At 62.1% G+C, this 21,049-nt stretch overlaps 1 protein-coding gene across 4 annotated transcripts; it reads left to right on the forward strand.

Moving 5' to 3' along the window:
• The first annotated feature begins 307 nt into the window (after nucleotides 1-307).
• Nucleotides 308-21,049, forward strand: ATG2A (autophagy related 2A). 4 transcript variants are annotated; one of them, XM_067748449.1, is made up of 41 exons: nucleotides 309-823; nucleotides 2,905-3,067; nucleotides 3,199-3,351; nucleotides 3,492-3,594; nucleotides 3,976-4,111; nucleotides 4,260-4,358; nucleotides 4,647-4,743; nucleotides 4,832-4,996; nucleotides 5,101-5,241; nucleotides 5,775-6,012; nucleotides 6,097-6,241; nucleotides 6,340-6,432; nucleotides 6,879-7,037; nucleotides 7,147-7,390; nucleotides 7,739-7,835; nucleotides 7,961-8,117; nucleotides 8,794-8,936; nucleotides 9,017-9,156; nucleotides 9,242-9,399; nucleotides 9,863-10,013; nucleotides 10,126-10,349; nucleotides 10,454-10,534; nucleotides 10,732-10,838; nucleotides 10,926-11,018; nucleotides 12,669-12,739; nucleotides 12,963-13,039; nucleotides 13,580-13,750; nucleotides 13,891-14,017; nucleotides 14,105-14,319; nucleotides 15,074-15,282; nucleotides 15,549-15,684; nucleotides 17,125-17,325; nucleotides 17,531-17,632; nucleotides 17,717-17,801; nucleotides 17,895-18,030; nucleotides 18,116-18,188; nucleotides 18,362-18,444; nucleotides 18,680-18,801; nucleotides 18,943-19,097; nucleotides 20,123-20,275; nucleotides 20,372-21,049. In XM_067748449.1, exons 1-41 carry the CDS (start codon nucleotides 653-655, stop codon nucleotides 20,606-20,608), a joined length of 5,811 nt encoding a protein of 1,936 aa, XP_067604550.1. In that variant the 5' UTR covers nucleotides 309-652; the 3' UTR covers nucleotides 20,609-21,049. The 4 variants fall into 4 exon arrangements, with proteins under 4 accessions (XP_067604554.1, XP_067604550.1, XP_067604552.1 ...); XM_067748451.1 differs by having other exon boundaries at nucleotides 310-823; nucleotides 10,150-10,349; XM_067748452.1 differs by lacking the exon at nucleotides 309-823 and adding an exon at nucleotides 2,296-2,348.

Consider the following 21,049-nt stretch of genomic DNA (forward strand, 5'->3'; position numbering starts at 1 on the left):
AGACCTCCTTCACGGTGGACTCACAGCAACCTTTATAAATCTGTTTCCTTATCTGTAAAATGGTGACAATAATCTCCACCTTAGAGGTTGCTGTGGGGGTTGAATGAGATAGCGGAAGGTTAAGCGTTTTGTAAAATGCAAATGTTTTCACTTAATCGTTTCTAGAGATGCGTACTGGGCTCACACTAAATATGCCTCTGAAAAGCTTTTTACGAAGTTTAATGGGACACTGTCCCTTTAAATCCTCGCCAACTACCTCAAGTACTAGTCGGACGACTCAGCACATGCGCATTCCTTAGAGGGGCTGGCACCTCAAGCAACAGCCTTCCCGGAGCCCGTAGGAGAGAGGTTAAAGGTGCTCCCACACAGAATTTATACGCAAGCGTAAATTAATATTGGGAGCCCTATATCTTGCCGAGAGCCCAGTCCCTTTTTCGCGCCTGAAGGCTCCGCCCCCGCGGCCAATCAGTAGGCCTTGCCCTTTGCAGTGACCAATGGCAGTGAGCGTGGGGGCGTGGTCAGGCGTCCGGGGGTGCGGCCTGGCGCTAAGAGAAGCGGCGGGGTGAGCCGGGGGCTCTAGTGAACAGCGCAACCGGACGGGGAACGCCGGCGGCCGGCGAGTGGAGGCGGCCCGGGCCCGGCAGTCTCCGAGATGTCACGATGGCTATGGCCGTGGTCGAACTGTGTGAAAGAGCGGGTCTGCCGCTACTTGCTGCACCACTACTTGGGTCACTTCTTCCAGGAGCACCTCAGCCTGGACCAGCTCAGCCTCGATCTGTACAAGGGCAGCGTTGTCCTGCGGGATATACACCTGGAGATCTGGGTGAGGATCCAGGCCCGAGCTCTGGAAGGGTCGGACTGGGGGGCGCAGCATCCTGAGTCTCCCTGCGAAAGGGTCGGACTAGGGGACCAGGCACCGGAGTGGAGAGGCCTTGGGCGTCCGGCCCTTTCCAGGGGTCAGCTGATCGCCTCCAGAGCCAGAAGCTGGACAGAAGGGGCCCCTGCCTCTACTTCACAGGAGGAGAAACTGAAGCTGGGGAGCAGGATGTCACTTGTCTGGAGAATGCCAGAATTAGTGTATCAAATTGGGGGCCTGAGCTGAGCGTGGTGCCAAGGGGCTAAGGAGAGGGTGAGGAGGAACCTTGGAAACTAGGGGGCTCTGGTGGGACCAGGCCAGGGAAGTGACAGTTGGGGCACACAGCTGGTTAGGGAAGTCTGGCAGGGGTCCAGGGCCCTGCTCTGGGCACCTGTGGGAAAGGTGCCCTGACCTCCTGACCCCACGACCCTGGCTCGGTGGGTGGCGTTCGTCTCCGGATATGGATGTCAACAACCGCGTCAGCACCCCTGTTGATCAACACGTTGTGTGACTGCCACCGCTGCCTACTTCCTGCTTTTAGGAGAATGGGATGGACTGAATGGGTGTTTGGGGAGGAGCTTGGGCATCAGCATCCCCACCTAGAGGAAAGCCCTTGAGGAAAGGTGGAGAGATCTGGCCTTAGGCAGAGAGGAGAGAGATGCTGGGGAAGCAAAGAGGAATAAGCTCTGGGTCAGAGGCCTGCGGCTGGGGGCAGTGAGGAGCTGTGTCTCACGGTTCAGCTGACCTGGGAAGTTGCAAAGGAGCCACCAGTTAGGGGCGCCAGACCAGGGCTGGCACTGGGTCAACCCTCCAGTCCAGAGCAACAGGGGTGGGCATGGGGACAGGGGCTTCGCAGTTTTCTGGGGGAGCAGACAGGGTGCCTGGCCTCAATACAGTCTGGGCAGGAGAAACTGGGCTTTAGGGTAGACCAGGTCTTCCTGAGCAAACGTGGGGCAGGCGGAAACCCCTGAGCCCAGACTTGTGGCACCTCTTGCCTGTGAATCCCAGTGCGGGAGACCTTTTCTGACCTCTGACTTCAGCCTTTTAGGCTGGCCCAGACCTCTAGGCTGCCTTTCTATACTTCCACCCACCCTGCCCTCTGGTTGGGGATTTGAATTGGCTCCTAGCTAGGCTGCTTTCCTGCCCAGCCTCCAGGGAGGAGTTGGGCCCTGGTGGAATGCAAGTGCTTTCCCAATATGCCCGCCCTTCTCCAGGCTGCCACGCCTGCAGCCTCTCCCTTGCAGACCCCCAAAGAAGCCAAGTGCCTGGGTCTCAGTCTCAGTTCCCATAGTACACTGGGTGACTAGGCTAGTCCCTTCTCTTTAGGCCTCAAGTTTCCCCATCTGTGGATCTGTAGGTGAGGAATTTGCACGCGATGTCTGTGGGCCCTCTAACTCTGCTGCGTATTTCATTCGCGGATCCAACAGGTGTTCACTGAGGCCCTCTCTGGGTGGCACCACACAGAGCACCTGGAGTCACACAGAGAAGGCAGGTGGGCTCCTGCCCTCAGGGAGCTTCCAGACTGGTGGGGGGGCTGCTCCCCTATTTGTCACCAGGGGCTCTAACCTTGTGCCTCGGAGAGAGTACAGCTACCCCAAGTGTTTGGAGTTGGGGGGCCCCCTCCAGCTCAGGTCAGCCCCCTGCCTGCCTCTCCTGGACACTCCCCTTAATCCACGCTCGCCCAGGTAAATGTGGGCTGCTGCTCTCTCTGCCAGGCCTTTGCATGTGCTGTGCCCATGCCTGAAATCCTGCCTTCCATCCCCTCTGCCTGGCTCCCTCCTCTTTGTCCTTCAGCTCTGCCCTCCTCTGGTTTGAAAGACTGGGCACGTTGGACTGTACGGTAATAGGGCGGGCCAAGAGTAGGGATCAGTTGAGCCAAGAGTAGGGATCAGTTGAGCAAAGGTAGGATCTTGTAGATAGCATGTGGACGGACAGGGGGAGTGAGGGTGCTCTCCGAGGTGGAACAGCCGGGCAAGGAGTGCAGCAGCCAGCGAGACAGCTAGGTTTGGGGCTTCCCTGAGCTGGCTTTGTCTCCTGCCTGCTCCCAGTCTGTGAATGAGGTGCTGGAGTCCATGGAGTCGCCACTGGAGCTGGTGGAAGGCTTCGTGGGCTCTATCGAGGTGGCCGTGCCCTGGGCCGCGCTGCTCACCGACCACTGCACCGTGCACGTGTCAGGCCTCCAGCTCACCTTACAGCCCCGCCAGGGCCCGGGTGAGGACAGAGCAAAGCTGGGGCAGGGGTAGGGGTGGGGGTGCGGGTGCAGGAGAAGGCGGTGCGAGTGGGCCTGGACACCCAGGAGCTGACTGGGCCTGCCGGCCCTGAGACCTTCTTCCTACCTGCAGGGCCGGGGGCTGCCGACTCACAGAGCTGGGCCTCGTGCATGACCACAAGCATGCAGCTGGCCCAGGAGTGCCTGCGGGATGGGCTGCCCGAGCCCTCTGAGCCACCACAGCCCCTGGAAGGACTGGAGATGTTTGCCCAGACCATTGAGACTGGTGAGCAGGCCCCGCCCGGCCACTGTCGCCCCTCCGTGGCCCGCAGGGCAAAGGCCTCAGACAGCACCCTGCCGCCTGACAGGGAAGCTCTGTCTGGCCCTTGCTGCCTGCCTGACCTGAGACCCCTCCCCACCTCTCAGTACTGCGAAGGATCAAGGTGACCTTCCTGGACACTGTCGTGAGGGTAGAGCACCCGCCCGGTGCTGGGGAGCGTGGCGTGGCGGTGGAAGCCCACGTGCAAAGGTAGGGGCGGGCTGAGCGGGGGCGCTGGCGTGAGGGGCTGCTGAGTGGCCCTGGCCCCACCTGCACCCCCAGCCTGGGCTCCTGGGAAGTGTCAGGGCAAGTCTGGGTGGGCCTGGGCTGTGGCCAGGGCAGCGGGCGGCGAACTGTGTTGTGAGCCTGGAGTGGTATCCCGGGGCCAAGTGGTAGAGGCCTAGGGTAGCTGGGCCCCCGGGGTCAGGTGACACGCTGAGGGTCTGGGGAGCAATGGCCGCGGAGGTCCAGGATGCCCTGGCTATGATGGGACGGCTCCGCAGGCCAGACTTCACTAACCCCAGACTCCTAGAACAGAATGCTGTGTGGGGAGAGGGCGGCCTGGGCAGGAGCTGATCCTACACTCCCCAGACTAGAGTACTGCGACGAGGCCGTGCGAGACCCAAGCCAGGCACCGCCCGTGGACGTGCACCAGCCCCCTGCCTTCCTCCACAAGCTGCTGCAGCTGGCGGGGGTCCGCCTGCACTTCGAGGAGCTCCGCCCACAGGTGGGCCGACTCTGGTCCGGACCGTCTCTTTCTCCTTCTAATCCCTGTCCTCTCTGGCCCTTGACCCATCTTCCCCTCTCCATCCCTTCTGACCGTCTTTGGCTGCATCTTTTCAATCCCTCCCCTCCCATGTCTTCTTGTCTCCCAGGAAGGACCCCCAGAGCCTCCCTTGCAGATTGGCAGCTGCTCAGGGTGCCTGGAGCTGACGGTGAAATTGAAGCAAAATGAGGCCTTCCCAGGCCCCAAGGTGGGTCTCCAGGCCCCTGGGGAGGAGGGATTATGCCCCATCTCAGAATCCTCCTCAGCAATGCTGATCTTCCCTGGGACAGAGCGGGGTCGTTGAGTGGGGGAAATTACTGCCTTCTAGGCAAGTGGAGAAACTGAGGCTCAGAGTGGTCAAGTTGGAGCCAGGGTCACACAGCTAGTTGGTGGCAGAGCTTAGCCTGGCGACCGGCGTCCTACCTCCTCAGGGTGAGGGCACGTGGGTGGCGGCAGTGGCTGGTGTAGGCTCCATGGTTGCTTCCTCCACCCCCAGCTGGAGGTGTGTGGGCAGCTGGGCTCCCTGCACCTGCTCCTGACCCCACGGCAGCTCCAGCAGCTTCAGGAACTGCTTGGCGCACTGAGCCTTGCAGGTGAGACCTCTGGGCGGTCCAGGGAGTGGGATGGCTGGGAAGGCACCGGCCAGACTGGACTGACACAAGGAGTTGTCCTCCCCCGTAGACCCCGAGGGCCTGGTCGACAAGCTGAACAAGAGCCGCCCACTAGGTGCTGACGATCTGTGGCTGATTGAACAGGATCTGAATCAGCAGCTGCAGGCGGGGACCGTAGCTGAGCCCCTCAGCTCAGACCCCCTTTCGAACCCCCTTGTCAACTTGGAGAGCACTGGTGGGTGTGGAGCCAGAGCCAGCAATGGGCGGGGTGTCTACTGTGGGCGCAGGAGTCAGGGGGCCGAGCCCGGCTGCCTCTGACCCCCTTCCCCTGGCCCACAGACCTCTTCTTCTCCATGGCGGGCCTCACAAGCAGCGTGGCCTCGGCCCTGTCTGAGCTCTCCCTCTCCGATGTAGACCTGGGCGCCTCTGTGCACAGCAACATGGCCTCCCGCCGGCTCTCTGCTCAGGGCCCCCCAACCGGTGAGTTCTCCAGGGGCAGGAAGAGCTGGAAGAAGGCTTGGTGCCGGTGTCACCTTTGCTACGTGCATGTGGGAGGCCTCCAGCGCTGCCTGGAGGTCCACCGTTGGTGACTTGGTTCCGTGGGAACGCTCAGGGGAGGTGGCGGTGCGATGGACAGAACCTGGGTTTTGGAGTTAGAGACCTTGGGCCGAGCACTTAAACTCAGTTTCCCCTTCCATAAAAAAGGGATGAGATCTGACCCTGCCAGGCTGCACGTTTGAGCTGATGTTTATTGAGAGATCGCACGTGTCAGGTAGTAAGTGCTTCGTCACCTCCAGTTCTTCCAGCTTCCTTGAGCGGGTTGAGTTGAGCTTGGACTCAGTGTCTGGCATAATAAGGCTTCACGTCACCCCTGCCTGGCCAAGCCCCTGGCCAGAGTCACGATCCAGCTAGGCCAGGGCTTCTCCTGGCCCCTAGGCCACTGTCTGACTGTCACTTTACCTGGGATGCCTATGAGCTCTGGGGAGCCTCTGGTGAAGCCTTTGTCCTCTCAGGCAAGACAGCCCCTGCACCCCCCTCGAACACCCTGCGCCCCGACTCGCTGCTGAAGATGACCTTGGGGGGTGTGACCCTGACCTTGCTTCAGACATCTGCCCCGTCTTCCGGACCACCTGACCTCACCACCCACTTTTTTGCGGAGTTCGATGCCACCAAGGATGGGTCCTTCGGCTCCCATGACTTCTGCCATCTCCGACCACGCTTCCAGAGGGCCTGTCCCTGTAGCCACGTCCGGTACAAGCCCGAGGCGGGCCTGAACTAGAGGGGACTCCCTGAGCCCCTGAAGCCCACCTTCTGATGCCCAGCTTCTTCCCGTAGGCTAACGGGTGCCGCTGTGCAGCTTTCCTGGGAGCTAAGGACAAGCAGGGGCCGGCGGGTTACCAGCACGGAAGTGCACTTCGGGCAGCTCGAGGTGCTGGAGTGTCTGTGGCCCAGGGGCACTCCGGAGCCCGAGTACACAGAGGTGAGGGCTGAGAGCCAGTGTGTGCACGGCAGGGCCTAGAGGTGAGGGTGGGCTTGGGGGCTCGGCCTGACCCTGTCGTCTTCCCTGTCCCGTCCCAGGTCCTGAGCTTCCCCAGCAGCCTGCGGTCCCAGGCCTCAGCTCAGCCTTGTGCTCACCTGCACCACACGCAGACCCTGCGCCGGCTGCCCAAGGTAACCCGCCCTGCTCCAGGCCCAGGGGCCCTTGGCTGTTTCCCACGGTGTATTGCCCCCCACCAGCCTCCCCTGGTGCCTCCCTGCTCCCACCCTCCACCCGCCGTACCTGTGCTCAAACCAGAGCACACCTCCCCATCCCGGAGCCCTCGAGTACTTCCGGGCCATATACATGCCATTCTCTTAGCCCCTCTCCTGGCTCATCTTGGCAAACCCCTGCCAGCCTCCAGGGCTGGAGGTGGTAAGTATTGGGTGGTTCTCGTTAAACGGGCATGGTTGTCTGCCCCGAGCAGGCGGTGAAGGTCCCCTGGGTTCCTCACCCAAGCTCTTCTCCTTACAGCTTTGGGGGGCTCTGTGTCCTTTCTGTTTTTGCTCAAGGGGAGCCCTGCCCATCCTGCCCTCACCCACCCCACAGCCCTCGCTGACCTGAGCACCCTCACCCTCAGAGCCGGCCCCGGCGCCCAACTGCCTGCCATTGTCACTCAGAACTGGCCCTGGACCTGGCCGACTTCCAGGCAGATGTGGAGCTTGGGGCCCTGGACCGGCTCGCTGCCCTGCTGTACCAGGCCACCACACCCCCTCCCGAGCAGCCGGCTGGCCTGCTGGTAAGAGGCGCAGCCAGGGTGGAGAGCAGGCCGTGGGCCCTCTGGCTCTCGGCCACAGTTGGGTGGGGGCGGGGGGGCTAGCAGCAGCTCTGACTCCCCCCTCCCACAGACAGAGCCCCCGCCAGCAGCTGAGCAGCATGCAGTGGTGCGGCTCTCGGCACCCCGGGCCACACTGCAGCTGCGCTTCCCCATTGCTGACCTGCGGCCTGAGCGGGACCCCTGGGTGGGCGGGGCCGTGCGGACCGAGCAGCTGCGCCTGGAGCTGACTGAGCCCCAGTTCCGGTCAGAGCTGAGCAGTGGGCCTGGTCCCCCAGCCCCCACCCGCCTGGAACTCACCTGCTCCGACCTCCATGGTAAGAGCCCCCCCAGGAGACAACCCCTTGGGCAGGGGGCTCAGGCCTCTAGGAGAGGTGGGCTTGGGGCCACGGAAGGGGCTGGGTCACGATGGGGGCAGACCCTGGTCCAGACCTCATCTGCTTCGTGAGGCACCAGCATTGGGTATCCCAGGGCTCCTCTGGGCAGCGGGCAGAGTGGGCCGCTTATCCCTGGGCCGCTGCAGACTGTGGGCGCGAGGGAGGGCACGGGTCTGTACACAATAAAACACAGCTGTCATGGGGGTGCTCCCACTGACCCACCTGGCCTTGAGGAAGAAACGGGGAAAGGTGGCAGTGACAACCCCCGTCCCTCCCCATCCCGTCCAGTCACCTACGAAGACGGAGAGAAGCCACCTGTCCCCTGCCTGCGGGTCTCCAAAGCCCTGGATCCCAAGAGCCCTGGGCACAAGTACTTCCTGCCCCAGTAAGTTGGGGCTCTGGGAGGAGCAGACAGGATGGGAGGGCTTTGCTACTGAGGGCAGTGGGAGGCCACTTGGGACCAGGGGCTGGGGGGCCCTGCAGGCCAGTGACAGGCCTGTGCCCTGGCAGGGTAGTGGTGACCCTGAACCCCCAGCTCGGCGCACAGTGGGAAGTGACCCCGGAGAAGGGAGAGGAGCTGGAGTTGTCGGCCGAGAATCTGTGCGAGCTTCGGGAGCCTGAGCCCTCCCCCTTCTCCTCCAAAAGGACCATGTACGAGACGGAAGAGGTGAGGTCCAAGGCCTTCTGAGTCTCACGGGAGCCACTTGGTGGCTCTGGGTCAGGGGGACAAGACCACATGGGGCACCAGAAAATGTGAACCAGCACCAGTGAGAATTTCATTTCTTCCATTGTCTCTGGTCAGTGGGGAGTCTCAGGGGGCCCAAGAGTGAGGGCAGCGCCTGGGGGACACGGGCCCTCGATGGGGAAGATCATGACCTGTCCCATCAGCCATTTATCAGCAGGGTGCATTTGGGCCTCAGGATCCTCTTCTCTGAAGGTGATGAGGGTTGAGTGAGAGGTAGTTAGGGGCCTGGCCTCTGGGCCAAACGACCTGGGTTCGAATCCAGCCTCTGCCACTCAGTGGCTGTGTCATCTAGGGAAGTTGTCTAACCTCTTGGAGAGTTACCTACAGATGAGTTTCCTCATCTGGAAAGTGGGTATAATGACCTGTCTCATGGGCCTGTCGTGAGGATAAAGGGGTTAACCTGAACGAGGCCCTTGGAGCAGGGTTTGCATGCAGTCAGCGCCTCAGACAAGATGGCTGTCATACATCCCAGCAGAGAAGGGCTCATGTGGATGAATGAATGAATGATAGGAGTTCAGGAAGCAGACCTGGGTCAGATTCTAAGGCCAGCAGCAGGCCCTGACATCTCTCGCATCCCCTTCCCTGCTCCCACACCTAGATGGTGATTCCTGGAGACCCTGAGGAAATGAGGAACTTTCAGAGCCGGGCCCTGGCGCTGTCCCGCTGCAGCGTGGAAGTGGTCCTGCCCGGCGCCCACGTCTTCCTGCCCAGCAAGGAGGTCTACGAGAGCCTCTACAACAGGTGGCGACGTGGGCAGGGCAGGGGGTGGCAAGGGGCTGGGCCGGGCCTCCCTCACCGCCGTGGTCCAACTGCCCTTTCAGGATCAACAACGACCTGCTCATGTGGGAGCCCGCGGACCTGCTTCCCACCCCCGCGCCTGCCACTCGCCCCTCTGGCTTCCCAGATGCCTCGGGCTTCTGGCACGACAGCTTCAAGATGTGCAAGTCTGCCTTCAAGCTGGGTAGGAGGGGCGCCCTGGTGGGGCCCTGGGGCTGGGGCCGCCCTCCCAGGTCTCCTTCCCACTCGGCTCCTTGATCTCCCCCCAGACTCGGACTCGGACGACGAGGACACCCACTTCTCAGCGGGGGCATCAGGCACCCCCCAGCGCCTTGCCCCTGAGTCCCAGAGCCCTCACTCCCAGAGTACCTTCTCTACACTGGTGACGGTGCTGAAGGGTCGGATCACGGCCCACTGTGAGACCAAGGTGAGCACAGCCCAGGGGAGGTGAGCCCCTGACTCCAGAGCCCCCACTGGCAGGAGAACAAGGCCGGTGTGAGCAGCTCCAAGTGGGGAATGTGGGAGACAGAGGCCCCACCGGGGGCCGAGTGCGGCCTGTCCAGCCAGTAGCACCCACCCACCACCCACTGACCCACCCATGCCCCCCAACCCATCCCATCACGCCCCGTCAGCCACTTACTAGCACCTGCTGTACGTACGGTACTATGCCAGGGGCCCGAATGGACACCATCTGATGCTCGGAGATAGACAGGGCAGGGATGACCCTTCCCCTCTGGCAAAAGAGAAGGTGCTGCTCCGGACCTCCCGCGCTCTGGGTAGGGGCTGAAGCCGACGCTAGTCAGGCCCGGGCTCCAAGAGGCGCCCTCCGCCCTGAGGGTGTGGGGGCTGCTGAGTGTAGCTGGTGAGGCTGAGCCACACGCTGCCTGCAGGACGAGTGCGGGAAGCGGCTGGAGGCCACGCACGGGGAGCTGGTGCTGGACGTGGAGCAAGGCACCATCTTCAGCGTCTGCCAGTACCGAGGCCAGCCGGGACTCGGCTACTTCTGCCTGGAAGCTGAACAGGCGACACTGTACCACCGAGGTGTGAGGGCTGGCGGCCAGTTGCCGTGGGGTCTCTAGGGTACACGGGGAGGGGTGCTCCTTCGGGAGGGACATGTGCCCTGGATGGAGTGGGTGACCAGCCAGCTTGGCAGGGGGCTCACCAGATGCCTCCTCAGCGGCTGTGGATGACTACCTGCTGCCCAGTCGCCTGGAGCTGCCCACCTTTGCTCCTCCGGCCCAGCTGGCCCGAACCATCTACCCGTCGGAGGAAGGGATGACTGAGCAAGGAGGCGTGGGCCGCAAAGGCCAGGGCCGGGGCCCCCACATGCTGTCCACCGCGGTGCGCATCCAACTGGACCCTCACAGGAACGTCAAGGTACAGCCACGCCTGCTTCTGGCCCACCTGTTTGGCCAGGGCCATTGCCTCCCTGGTGCCTGGAACGCTGGGCTGCCGCCATGCTGACTGTGCCCTGCCCCCAGGAGTTCCTGGTGACACTGCGGCTGCACAGAGCCACCCTGCGCCACCACATGGCCCTGCCGGAGCAGAGCTGGCACTCCCAGGTGAGGGAGGGTCGCGTGGGGGGCGTGGGCTGGGCCAGAGCTGACCTTGGACTGGAGCCGACTTCTGGGTGGAGCCCCTGGGCAAGGGTGTGACAGACAGCTGATGGGCAGCAACTGGAGAGCTGTGCTGGGGTTGGGGGGCTTGAGGAAGAAAGAGGCCCCCTCTTCCCCTGTCCCTTTCACTCTGGCCCCCAAAGCTGTTGGAGTTCTTAGATGTCCTGGATGACCCAGTGCTGGGCTACCTGCCTCCAACGGTCATTACCATCCTACATGTACACCTGTTCTCCTGTGCCGTGGACTACAGGTACCCCGGCTCAGGGGGCTGGGGGCCAGGGGCTGGGGCCCCTGTGTAAGGAGCCTGCCCCAACCCAAATGTGCCCCACCCCTCCAGGCCCCTCTACCTCCCTGTACGTGTCCTTGTCACTGCTGAGACCTTCACCCTCTCCAGCAACATCGTCATGGACACCTCTACCTTCCTGCTCAGGTATGCGGCTCCCCCACCCGAGCTCCCCGTCCATCCCACCCCAAGTTGGCTGCAGCTGCCACTCCCCCAGGGTCCTGTGTACCTGCTGTATATCCTCAGGTCAGTCTGAGCCTTTCTGGACATTTAGGTGATCCCTCCCTGGGGAACAAGATTGGGTTTCACCTTCCCAGAGTCAGTCAGACTTTCAAATCAGAGCCTTAAAGGTGTTTGAGCTCTCTGACCTGATCACCTCACTTCTGGTGGTTGTCCTTAGGCTAGAAAGATAAGAAAGGTAGAATATAAGGCCTCTGTAGTATAATTCAAAATAGTCAAAACTTGTAAACAACTTAAATGCCCCCAAATTATGACCTCAGTCAGTAAACATGGCCCACTCAACCATTAAAGTCAAATTTAAGAATAACATTGACAAATATGGGGAAATGCCATAGTACAATATTTGTATATAGATATAAAACTATATTTTTTTTTCTTTTCTTTTTTAAGATTTTTGGGGGTGTGTTTGTATGCATCTCCGTGTGGCTTCATAGAAAAGACAGGGTGGAGATGTATAGCTGTCCCTTGGTATCCCACAGGGGATTGGTTCCAGGACCCCTCGTGGATACCAAAATCCAGGGGCGCTCAAGTCACATATAAAAGGGTGCAATATTTGCATATAACCCATGCACATCCTCCCATATGTATATATTTTTAATTAATTTATTTAATTTATTTATTTTTGGCTGCGTTGGGTCTTCGTTGCTGTACGCGGGCTTTCTCTGGTTGTGGCGAGCAGGGGGCTACTCTTTGTGGTGCCCTTCTCATTGCAGTGGCTTCTCTTGTTGCGGAGCACGGGCTCTAGGCGCACGGGCTTCATTAGTTGTGGCACGTGGGCTCAGTAGCTGTGGCTCACGGGCTCTAGAGTGTAGGCTCAGTAGTTGTGGCACACAGGCTTAGTTGCTCCGCAGCATGTGGGATCTTCCTGGACCCGTGTTCACTGCATTGGCGGGCGGATTCTTAACCACTGCGCCAGCAGGGAAGTCCCTCCCATGTACTTCAAATCGTCTCTAGATCGCTTAATAATACCCAACACAATGTATTGCGATGTAAGTAGTTACCAGCGCATGACAAATTCAAGTTTTGCTTTTGGGAACTTTCTGGATTTTTAAAAAAATACTTTGATCCGCGGTTGGTTGAATCCTCAGAAGCAGAACCTGCAGATATGGAGGGCTGACCGTATAAGGTGCTTTTGTCAGAATTCGGGATTAACTATATTTTTTAAATATTTGAAAGGAGCTTATGTTAGGTTGCCATTAAAATAAGGACTTATTTTAAAAGAACAATGCAGGCTGTAGGGGGAAAACAGGACATTTCCCTCCCGGGGCTGCTATGAGGCCCAGGTGAGGTGGAGAAGCTGGAAGTTTTTGGAGAAAGAGAAATGCTGCCCGGCTGCCTCGAGCGCCTGTTGTCTGGGCCTGTGGCGCAGTCTCCCCACCGTACAGACAAGAGCACCGAGGCCAGAGAAGACCCAGCACTAGTCTTCTCTTGTGGGCTTGGGACCCCCTGTTGGTGCCCCCGCTGCCCGTCTCTATGAGCGAGCCCCACCCCTGCCAGCTCCTTCGGAGCTGCCGCCTGCAGTGGCTCCCGGCCCTTCTCAGCCCCGTTCCCCCCCAGGTTCATCCTCGACGACTCCGCCTTGTACCTGTCCGACAAGTGTGACATGGAGACCCTGGATCTGCGGCGAGGTGGGCAGGGCCTGGACTGGGCTCCCTCCCGTCTGAGGGGCTGTGGCCCCCGGCCATACCCAGAGCAGCCCGCTGTCCTCACCCAGCTGCTGGCCAGGTCCTCAGCGCCCACACACACGTGCACGCACACAAGGGCTGCACCCAGACAAACCCTAGATTCTCGCAGCGGGGCCGGGGCCTGGGTAGGAGGAGGCAACGGGAGCCTCTCCTGCCTCTGCCTCAGATTATGTCTGTGTCTTGGACGTCGACCTTCTGGAGCTCGTGATCAAAACCTGGAAGGGGAGCACTGAGGACAAACTGGTGAGTGTGGCTGTTGCCCAGGGTCCCCCAGAGCCAGAGCAGGGACCGGGGCAAGGGAGCCTTTGGGGGATCACTTTTCCCCACGCACTGTCTCTTTGTTTCTGCTCCCTGGGCCCGGGCTCAGGTCCCAGTCACTGACAGCCCTTCCCTGTGGTTATTGGCCCTCCTGGGAAGGGCCAGACCTTTGGTGGACATCCCTCCCTATGAACCCTGCCAGCAGAGGGCAGCTGTAGCCACGAAAAAGCAGGGCCTCAGGAGTCAGCCTTTCTGGGTCTCCAGTGTCCTTATCTGTAAAAGGGAGATCCCAGGCCCCGCCTCACTGGAGACGGCGCTCAGAGTCCCTCACGCGGGAGTGCACTCTTGCTTCCTCAGGCAGCCCTGGGCGAAGCCCCTTTTACTCTCTAGGCTCAGTTTGCCCATGTGTTCAAAGGGTAGTTGGCTGACCGCCCCAGGCTGACCGCCCCAGGGGAGACCTGGCCCAGTCCTGTCTAAGTCTGGTGGGGCTAGAACCCAGGCTGATACCCGCCCCCAACCCCGCAGAGCCAGCCACTCTTCGAGCTGCGCTGCTCCAACAATGTGATGCACGTGCATAGCTGTGCTGACTCCTGCGCCCTGCTGGTCAACCTGCTCCAGTATGTGATGAGTGAGGGCGACCTGCACCCCCCTCCCCGGCCCCCCAGCCCCACGGAGATCGCTGGTCAGAAGGTACAGGTGAGGCCTGGCCGTACAGGCCACCAGAGCCCTGCCCAGCCCCCTCCCCGCCATGGCCGCCAGGGACCTGGTGATGGGGGAGCCCTGGGGCCCCCCTCCCTCCTGACACGCATTCACCAGTCCTCCCCTGCCTGGCGCAGCTCTCGGAGAGCCCTGCCTCCCTGCCCTCATGCCCCCCAGTGGAGACAGCCCTCATCAACCAGCGGGACCTGACCGACGCCCTCCTGGACACGGAGCGCAGCCTGCGGGAGCTGGCCCAGGCTTCAGGTGGGCTCAGGCTGCTTTGCGGCCAGCAGACACAATCAGACACCCACATCGGGCATCGCCCTAAGCCAGCCTCTTTCTCCCCCACAGGGAGCCCCTTCTTTCAGGCCTCTCCAGTGTCAGTCTACCTATTCCCAGGTGAACGGAGTGGGGCCCAGCCCCCCTCGCCCCTGGTTGGGGCCCCCACTGGCAGCTTGGGGTCCCACTCAGAGGCCAAAGAAGAGGAGAAGGAAGAGGAGGGGGATGGAGACACTCTGGACAGTGATGAGTTTTGCATCCTTGACGCTCCTGGCCTGGGCATATTGGTGTGTGGTGGGCAGGCTGGGCAGGGGCCTGGAAGAGGGTGGCTCAGTTCTAGGCCCTTCTAGAGCTCCCACTGTGAGAGAGGCAGGAGGTGGTCAGTATCAGTGGGGAAGTGGGGTTGGGTCCCTGGGGAGGCAGCCCTCACTCTGGGCTTTGAAGGAGTTGACGGATTCCCAGAGGAAGTGACAAGGCATGGAGTCCTGGGCAGAGGGACTGGGACATTCAAGAGTAGGGAGAGGGCTCCCCTGGTGGCGCAGTGGTTGAGAGTCCACCTGCCGATGCAGGGGACACGGGTTCATGCCCCGGTCCGGGAGGATACCACATGCCGCGGAGCGGCTGGGCCCGTGAGCCATGGCTGCTGGGCCTGCGCGTCCGGAGCCTGTGCTCCGCAACGGGAGAGGCCGCAGCAGTGAGAGGCCCGCGTACCGCAAAATAAATAAATAAATAAATATGAGTAGGGAGGGATAGGAGCAGGGCAGGTAGCGGGAGAATGAGGAGAACCACCTGGCTGCAACGGTGCTGGCCTCCTGGCCCCCAAGTGCCAGTGGGAATGACGTCCAGACTCACTGTCACACGCAAGCCAGACCTGACAGGGCCGACAGGAGCAAGGGGCACTCAGGCTCCTCAGGATAATTGCCCGTGAGAATCATCTTTTGTGAAAAAAGGGAGAGAGATGCGAGGATGAGGGATAAACAGGTGGCCTGGACTGGGGAAAGCTTCTGTGGCCTATATGTTCACTTGGCCTCCTTCCTGCAGCCCCAAGATGGGGAGCCTGTGGTGACACAGCTGCATCCAGACCCCATCATAGTGCAGGACGGGCACTTCTCACAGCCGCTGGGCAGCACAGACCTGCTGCGGGCACCTGCCCACTTCCCAGTGCCCAGCAGTCGTGTGGTGCTGCGTGAGGTCTCCCTCGTCTGGCACCTCTATGGGGGCCGAGACTTTGGCCCCCATCCCGGACACAGGTGAGAAGGAGAGGGCTCAGGTGGCAGCTGTGGCAGTGGGGCCCCCAGGAGATGAGGCCCGGGCTGGGGTCCAGTTCTGACCCTCAGCAGCTGGTAACCTTGAGCCAGATCCTCACCTTCTGGCCTTATTAACTCTTCCTCTTCCCTTGCCCCGCCTACCTCCCAGGAGAGGGTCTCTTGCCCCAGGCTGAAAGTCCTGCTGTGATGGGAGGGAATGAGGAAAGGGGCTTCCCCTGAGTCAGCGTGTCCCTTGTTCCTCTTCCCAGGGCAAGAGCAGGCCTCACAGGCCCCAGGAGCTCCCCTTCTCGCTGCTCCGGCCCCAACCGGCCCCAGAACTCCTGGCGTGCGCAGGGGGGCAGTGGCAGGCAGCACCACGTCCTCATGGAGATCCAGCTCAGCAAGGTGAGGCCAGCCGGGGTGGGGCACCGGGACAGGCCCTCGTGTCCCTGCTGCTCAGCTAGCGCTCACTCCACGGGAACTCCTGCGGGCCCCTGCTCCTGTACTAGGTCAGCTGCTGCCATGCTGTGCCAGATGCTGGATGTAGTGATGAGCAAAGCAGACAGAAACCCTGCCTTCCTGTCCCTTGTATCATAGTGGAGGGAGCCCAGTAAGACTATATATATACAGACGCTCAGATGTGATAAACACTCAGGGAACGTAAACAGAGGGGGCACAGGGAGTGCTGGGGAGGGCCGGAAAGCCCTCGTGAAAATGTGCCGTTTTGCACAAAGATGTGAGGCCACAGTGAGCCAGGGAGAGGTTTTCAGGCAGAGGGCACAGCGTGAAGGCCGCAAGTTGGGAGCATCCCTCGCGTGTCCCGGGAGCAGCAAGGAGGCCAGCGAGACTGCAGCTGAGGAGGGAGGAGGGCAGTAGGAGGCGAGGCCAGAGATCCAACCCAGACCAGGCCGCGTAAGGCCCTGTAGACCACGGATGGTTTTGGTTTTTACTAGAGGGACGGTGGAAAGAACCACGGGCTGGGCTGCTGGACTGAATGTGCGTGAGGGAGAGAGCAGGCCGGGCTGACCTGAGAAATTGTGCAGGTCAAGTGCCGCTTACTGAGAGTGAGCCCACACAGACCCACTCCCTGAGCTGGTAAGGGCGCTTGTGCTGAGAGGACTCGGGGATGTGCTTCAGAGTGGTGGCCGGGGCTCCTCGGACACCCGACGGGCCGGGGAGCCAGTGCCAGCGCCGGGTGAGGGGGAGACAAGGCTGGGGCGAGAACCCGCCGGTGAGGGAGGCTTTGACCTGTCAGGGGCAGGAGAGAGGCCAGTGTACTCCAGGTCAAGGGCAAGGGCCGAAAGCGGGCTTTGGAAGGGGAAGCACGGCCTCGCCAGGCCACAGTGAGGAGTTTGCAGGGCGCCAGGTGGGTGGGCAAACGCTTTACAAAGATCCCTCTGGGTGGGTGGAGAGGGGCTGGAGGGGACGAGCAGAGGGGCCGGGCAGGGGATGGGTGACGGCAGCTCCGAGACCAGGTGCAGCTGTGGCGGTGACAGAAGTGCGGTGGGACTGGAGAGATGTTCTCGGGAAGCAAAACTGACAGCTGTGGTGATAGAGAGATTGCAGCGGGAGGACCGAACCAACGTTTGCACTTAGGGTCATAGGGGCACAGGTGCCACTCGGGTGGCGGGAAGGCTGGGAGATCGGGGGCAGGTGGATTCTCGGGAGGCAGTCAGGGTTCATCGTGGCCGTGGGGCGTCTGAAGTGCCTGTGGCACAGCTGTGTGGAGGCGTCCAGGTGGCAGCCGCTGTAGGACTGAGATTGGGCTGGGAGAGGAGGGGCCTGGGGTGAGCCCCCTTCGCTGTGCAGCCCTGCCTGCCGCTCAGGCCTCCGTCCGCCCCGCAGGTAAGCTTCCAGCATGAGGTGTACCCGGCAGAGCCAGGCCCCGTAGCCCCCGGCGAGGAGCCCGAGGAGCAGCCGCTGTCCCGCCAGGTGTTCATCGTGCAGGAGCTCGAGGTCCGAGACCGGCTGGCCTCCTCCCAGATCAACAAATTCCTGTATTTACACACGAGTGAGCGGATGCCACGGCGCACCCACTCCAACATGGTACAGGCCTTCCGCACGGTCCACCCTGAGCAGGGCACACGCATGCTCGCGCGCACACACATGCATGTACACATACAGACCCCGGGTGTCTGTGAGCCTGGGAGGGGGGCGGGGCCCAGGCGGGCTTAGCTGAGGGAACAGCATGTGCAGGACCAACTGGGGGAGCAGTGGGGGCCGGGGGCCTGAGCTCACCCTCTGCCTTCAGCTCAAGATCAAAGCGCTGCACGTGGCCCCCGTGACCAACCTGGGTGGGCCCGAGTGCTGTCTCCGCGTCTCACTGCTGCCCCTGCGGCTCAACGTGGATCAGGTGAGTGGGCTGCGTGGGGGCAGAGCCTGAGGTGAGCCCACTGCCTCCGGGCCTCTGAAGCTGACCTGCTCCCTCCCCCGGCAGGATGCTCTACTCTTCCTCAGGGATTTCTTCACCAGCCTGGCGGCCAGCATCAACCCTGTGGTCCCGGCGGAGACCTCCGCTGAAGGTGAGCAGCTGGGCAGGGAGGGGAGGGTCCGGGCCTCCTGCCTCACAGCCATGCCTGGGCCCATCCCTGGTCTGTCCCCCGCCTCTCCTCCAGCTCACCCTGAGACCCCAGTCCAGCCCGGCGGCCCCCAGGAAGGGCAACCCGAGGGTGTGGAGACCACCAGCTCCCAGGAGGCCGCAGGCGGTAGACACGGCGCCTCCCCTGCTGAGCAGCAGCCCATCTACTTCAGGTAGGGCCTTGGGCTGGGGGCCCCGGGCCAGGCTGCAGGGATCAGGCCAGTGACCACAGGACCCCTTTCCCCACTCCCCACCCAGGGAGTTCCGCTTCACGTCCGAGGTGCCCATCTGGCTGGATTACCACGGCAAGCACGTCACCATGGACCAGGTGGTAAGCGGGCTGTCAGGTCCCCATTCTGCCCAGGTGTGGCCCGCTCTTTGGAGGCCAGGGGGCCAGGGCTGTGTCCAGGCACCGTCGGCTACCGTCAGCCTCTAGTGGCTCCTGTGAGCTGGCCGGGTCCCTGGGTCCCATCACGTAAACTCCAACCCCTCCTCCCTCCCCAGGGCACTTTCGCAGGCCTCCTCATAGGCCTGGCCCAGCTCAACTGCTCCGAGCTGAAGCTAAAGCGCCTGTGTTGCCGGCATGGGTGAGCCTCCAGGCCTCTCTCAGGGCCCTTTCTCTGTTCCTGGCTGTGGCCTTGGCCAAGACATCACCCCTCTGGGACCTCAGTTTTGCTCTGTGAAATGGCCACAGTCAATCCCTCCGTAGGGGGCTGGGTGGAGCCGTGGGGAGTGTTGGGGTGCCTTGGGTCCTCCTGGCCCTGTGACCCCTCAGCGTGTGGCTCTGCCCCACCCCACCCTCCTCTTCTCTCCCCTTCCTAGGCTCCTGGGTGTGGACAAGGTGCTGGGCTATGCTCTCAACGAGTGGCTGCAGGACATCCGAAAGAACCAGTTGCCTGGCTTGCTGGGGGGCGTGGGCCCCATGCACTCTGTTGTCCAGCTCTGTGAGTATCTGACTTTGGGGGCTCTTGAAAATGCCATACTCTTGGGCAGCCTAGAAGCCGCTACTGGGAATAGGTGGAAGAGTTCCCACAGCAGGGTAGGTGGGGGCAGCCTTGGGCATCTCTGACCACCCCGTCCCCCAGTCCAAGGGTTCCGGGACCTGCTGTGGCTGCCCATCGAGCAGTACAGGAAGGATGGGCGCCTCATGCGGGGGCTGCAGCGGGGGGCTGCCTCCTTCGGCTCATCCACAGCTTCAGCCGCCTTAGAACTCAGCAACCGGCTGGTGCAGGCTATCCAGGTGAGTGGGCCCCCAGCGTCCAGGCCATGCAGGGGCCCAGTTCCATCCCCAAAGCTCTACCGAGGGTAGGCCACCTGGGAATGTGGTATCTTTCGAGGAACAGTCACGGAGAAAAGAGGCCGACTGACTGGCTTGGGGCCCACCGTGGCTCCCATGTGGGAGGGTGAGTGCCCCCAGGCTTTAGAGCCCACTGGGTCTCTGGTCATGGCTGTGTCCTGAAGGGGAGGGAAGGGGGCTGGCTCTGTTTACCGACAAAGAAACAGGCCCAGAGACTGGCCCTGGTTCAGTCAGACCTCACGCTTCGCCAGGCCCAGACGGGAAGGCAGGGGTTATCCTGTGAGCAGTTGCAGTTGAGTGCCCTGGGTTCTGGAGCAGAGGGGGCCGACAGGCAGGTGTTTGTGGTCAGTCCTAGGAGGCGAAGGCGTTTGTGGCCAGTCCTCGGAGGTGAGGAGTGAGCTTGCAGATGCACTGGGGGGTGGGGGCAGGGTCTCTAGAGAGGAGGCTGGAGGGATCAGCAGGCATCTGAGGGCCACCCCCAAGGCATTAGCTGGGGTGTAGGACAGCCAGGTGAGGAGGTTGGGGGGGAGGGAGTGACACTGGGGGCGAGAGAACAGAGGAACCAGCGGGCAGAGGGTCACACTCAGTGATGGCTTAGTGATCTGTGGGGATGGGTCAGGGGAACCCAGGCTTCCGCCAGGGCCGCCCCTGGAGCTGGCAAGGAGCAGGAGGAGGAAGGTCGTGTGCTGAGCTCGGGCTGCATCTGTGGCACCCACAGGCGGGCAGGGTGCCGGGTGTGGTGGTCAACAGGAGAGGGGTGGGTCCAGAGGACATTAGAAGAGTCCCCTCAGGAGGCATGCAGTCCACCTGCAGCCCCCTGGCCTGGGTGGTGGGAGCTTGGCAGGACCCCAGGAGCAGCACAGTGAAGCATGGATGCGGGGAACGCAGGGTTTGGGGGGGTGGGCTCCCACCCGGTCGTAGGTGCTTAGGCCCCCTCTCCTCATCTGGTGCCCGCCGTGCTCCCCCAGGCCACAGCCGAGACGGTGTATGACATCCTGTCCCCGGCAGCGCCCATCTCGCGCTCCCTGCAGGACAAGCGCTCTGTGCGAAGGCTGCGGAAGGGCCAGCAGCCGGCCGACCTTCGGGAGGGCGTGGCCAAGGCCTACGACACAGTTCGAGAGGTAACGAGGCCCAGCCCTGCTCCCATTCCTTCCCCATCCTCCCCCCCGCCCCGGCCCTCCCGCAGAGACCCCGGCACTGACCTCCAACCTCCGCAGGGCATCCTGGACACAGCTCAGACCATCTGCGAGGTGGCGTCTCGGGGCCATGAACAGAAGGGGCTGACAGGCGCTGTGGGGGGCGTGATCCGCCAGCTGCCCCCAACGGTGGTGAAGCCCCTCATCCTAGCCACAGAGGCCACGTCCAGCCTTCTGGGGGGGATGCGCAACCAGATCCTCCCTGATGCGCACAAGGACCACGCTCTCAAGTGGCGTTTGGACGAGGCCCGGGACTGAGCCCCAGGCGCCCGGGACCCCAGGGCGCGGCCTGCCCACCCCGCCCAGCCCGCCCAGTGGCACTTGCTCCCGCGCCTCCCGAGAGCTGGGGCCCACAGCTGGACGGGCCAGGCCTTCAGGGGAGGGACTGGGAAGGACCCTGATTGGCGCACCCACTGCCAATCGCCGTGAGAGTGGAGCCTCCCTGCCTGGGCCCTCGGCCCTGCCTCTGCGCTTTTCCTCTGGAGAGAAAGGACGCTGCCCCCACCCCACCCCACCCCCAGGCCCACACTGCTGCCTTGTTCCAGGGTGGAGGCTCTTGGATCAGCCAAGCGTTTTTCTGTGTCTCGGGGGAGACGGGGGAATGGACACCTCGTGGTTCAATGTATTTTTAAGCTCCTTGAGTGTGTGGGTCAGTGTCTGCATGCCGTGGAATAAACTGCCCACCGCCAGCACCCCCCA

This window comes from Pseudorca crassidens, chromosome 9 (genome assembly GCF_039906515.1).
Source record: "Pseudorca crassidens isolate mPseCra1 chromosome 9, mPseCra1.hap1, whole genome shotgun sequence".
In the NCBI taxonomy this organism is placed as follows: Eukaryota; Metazoa; Chordata; class Mammalia; order Artiodactyla; family Delphinidae; genus Pseudorca; species Pseudorca crassidens.

Excerpts from the sequence above, each read along its gene's own strand:
- ATG2A (XM_067748449.1), top strand. The coding sequence starts at position 653 with ATGTCACGATGGCTATGGCCGTGGTCGAACTGTGTGAAAGAGCGGGTC. Across the intron at positions 9,157-9,241 it reads CAAGTCTGCCTTCAAGCTGG|ACTCGGACTCGGACGACGAG; the intron begins GTAGGAGGGGCG and ends ATCTCCCCCCAG. Across the intron at positions 19,098-20,122 it reads GGCTGGTGCAGGCTATCCAG|GCCACAGCCGAGACGGTGTA; the intron begins GTGAGTGGGCCC and ends GTGCTCCCCCAG.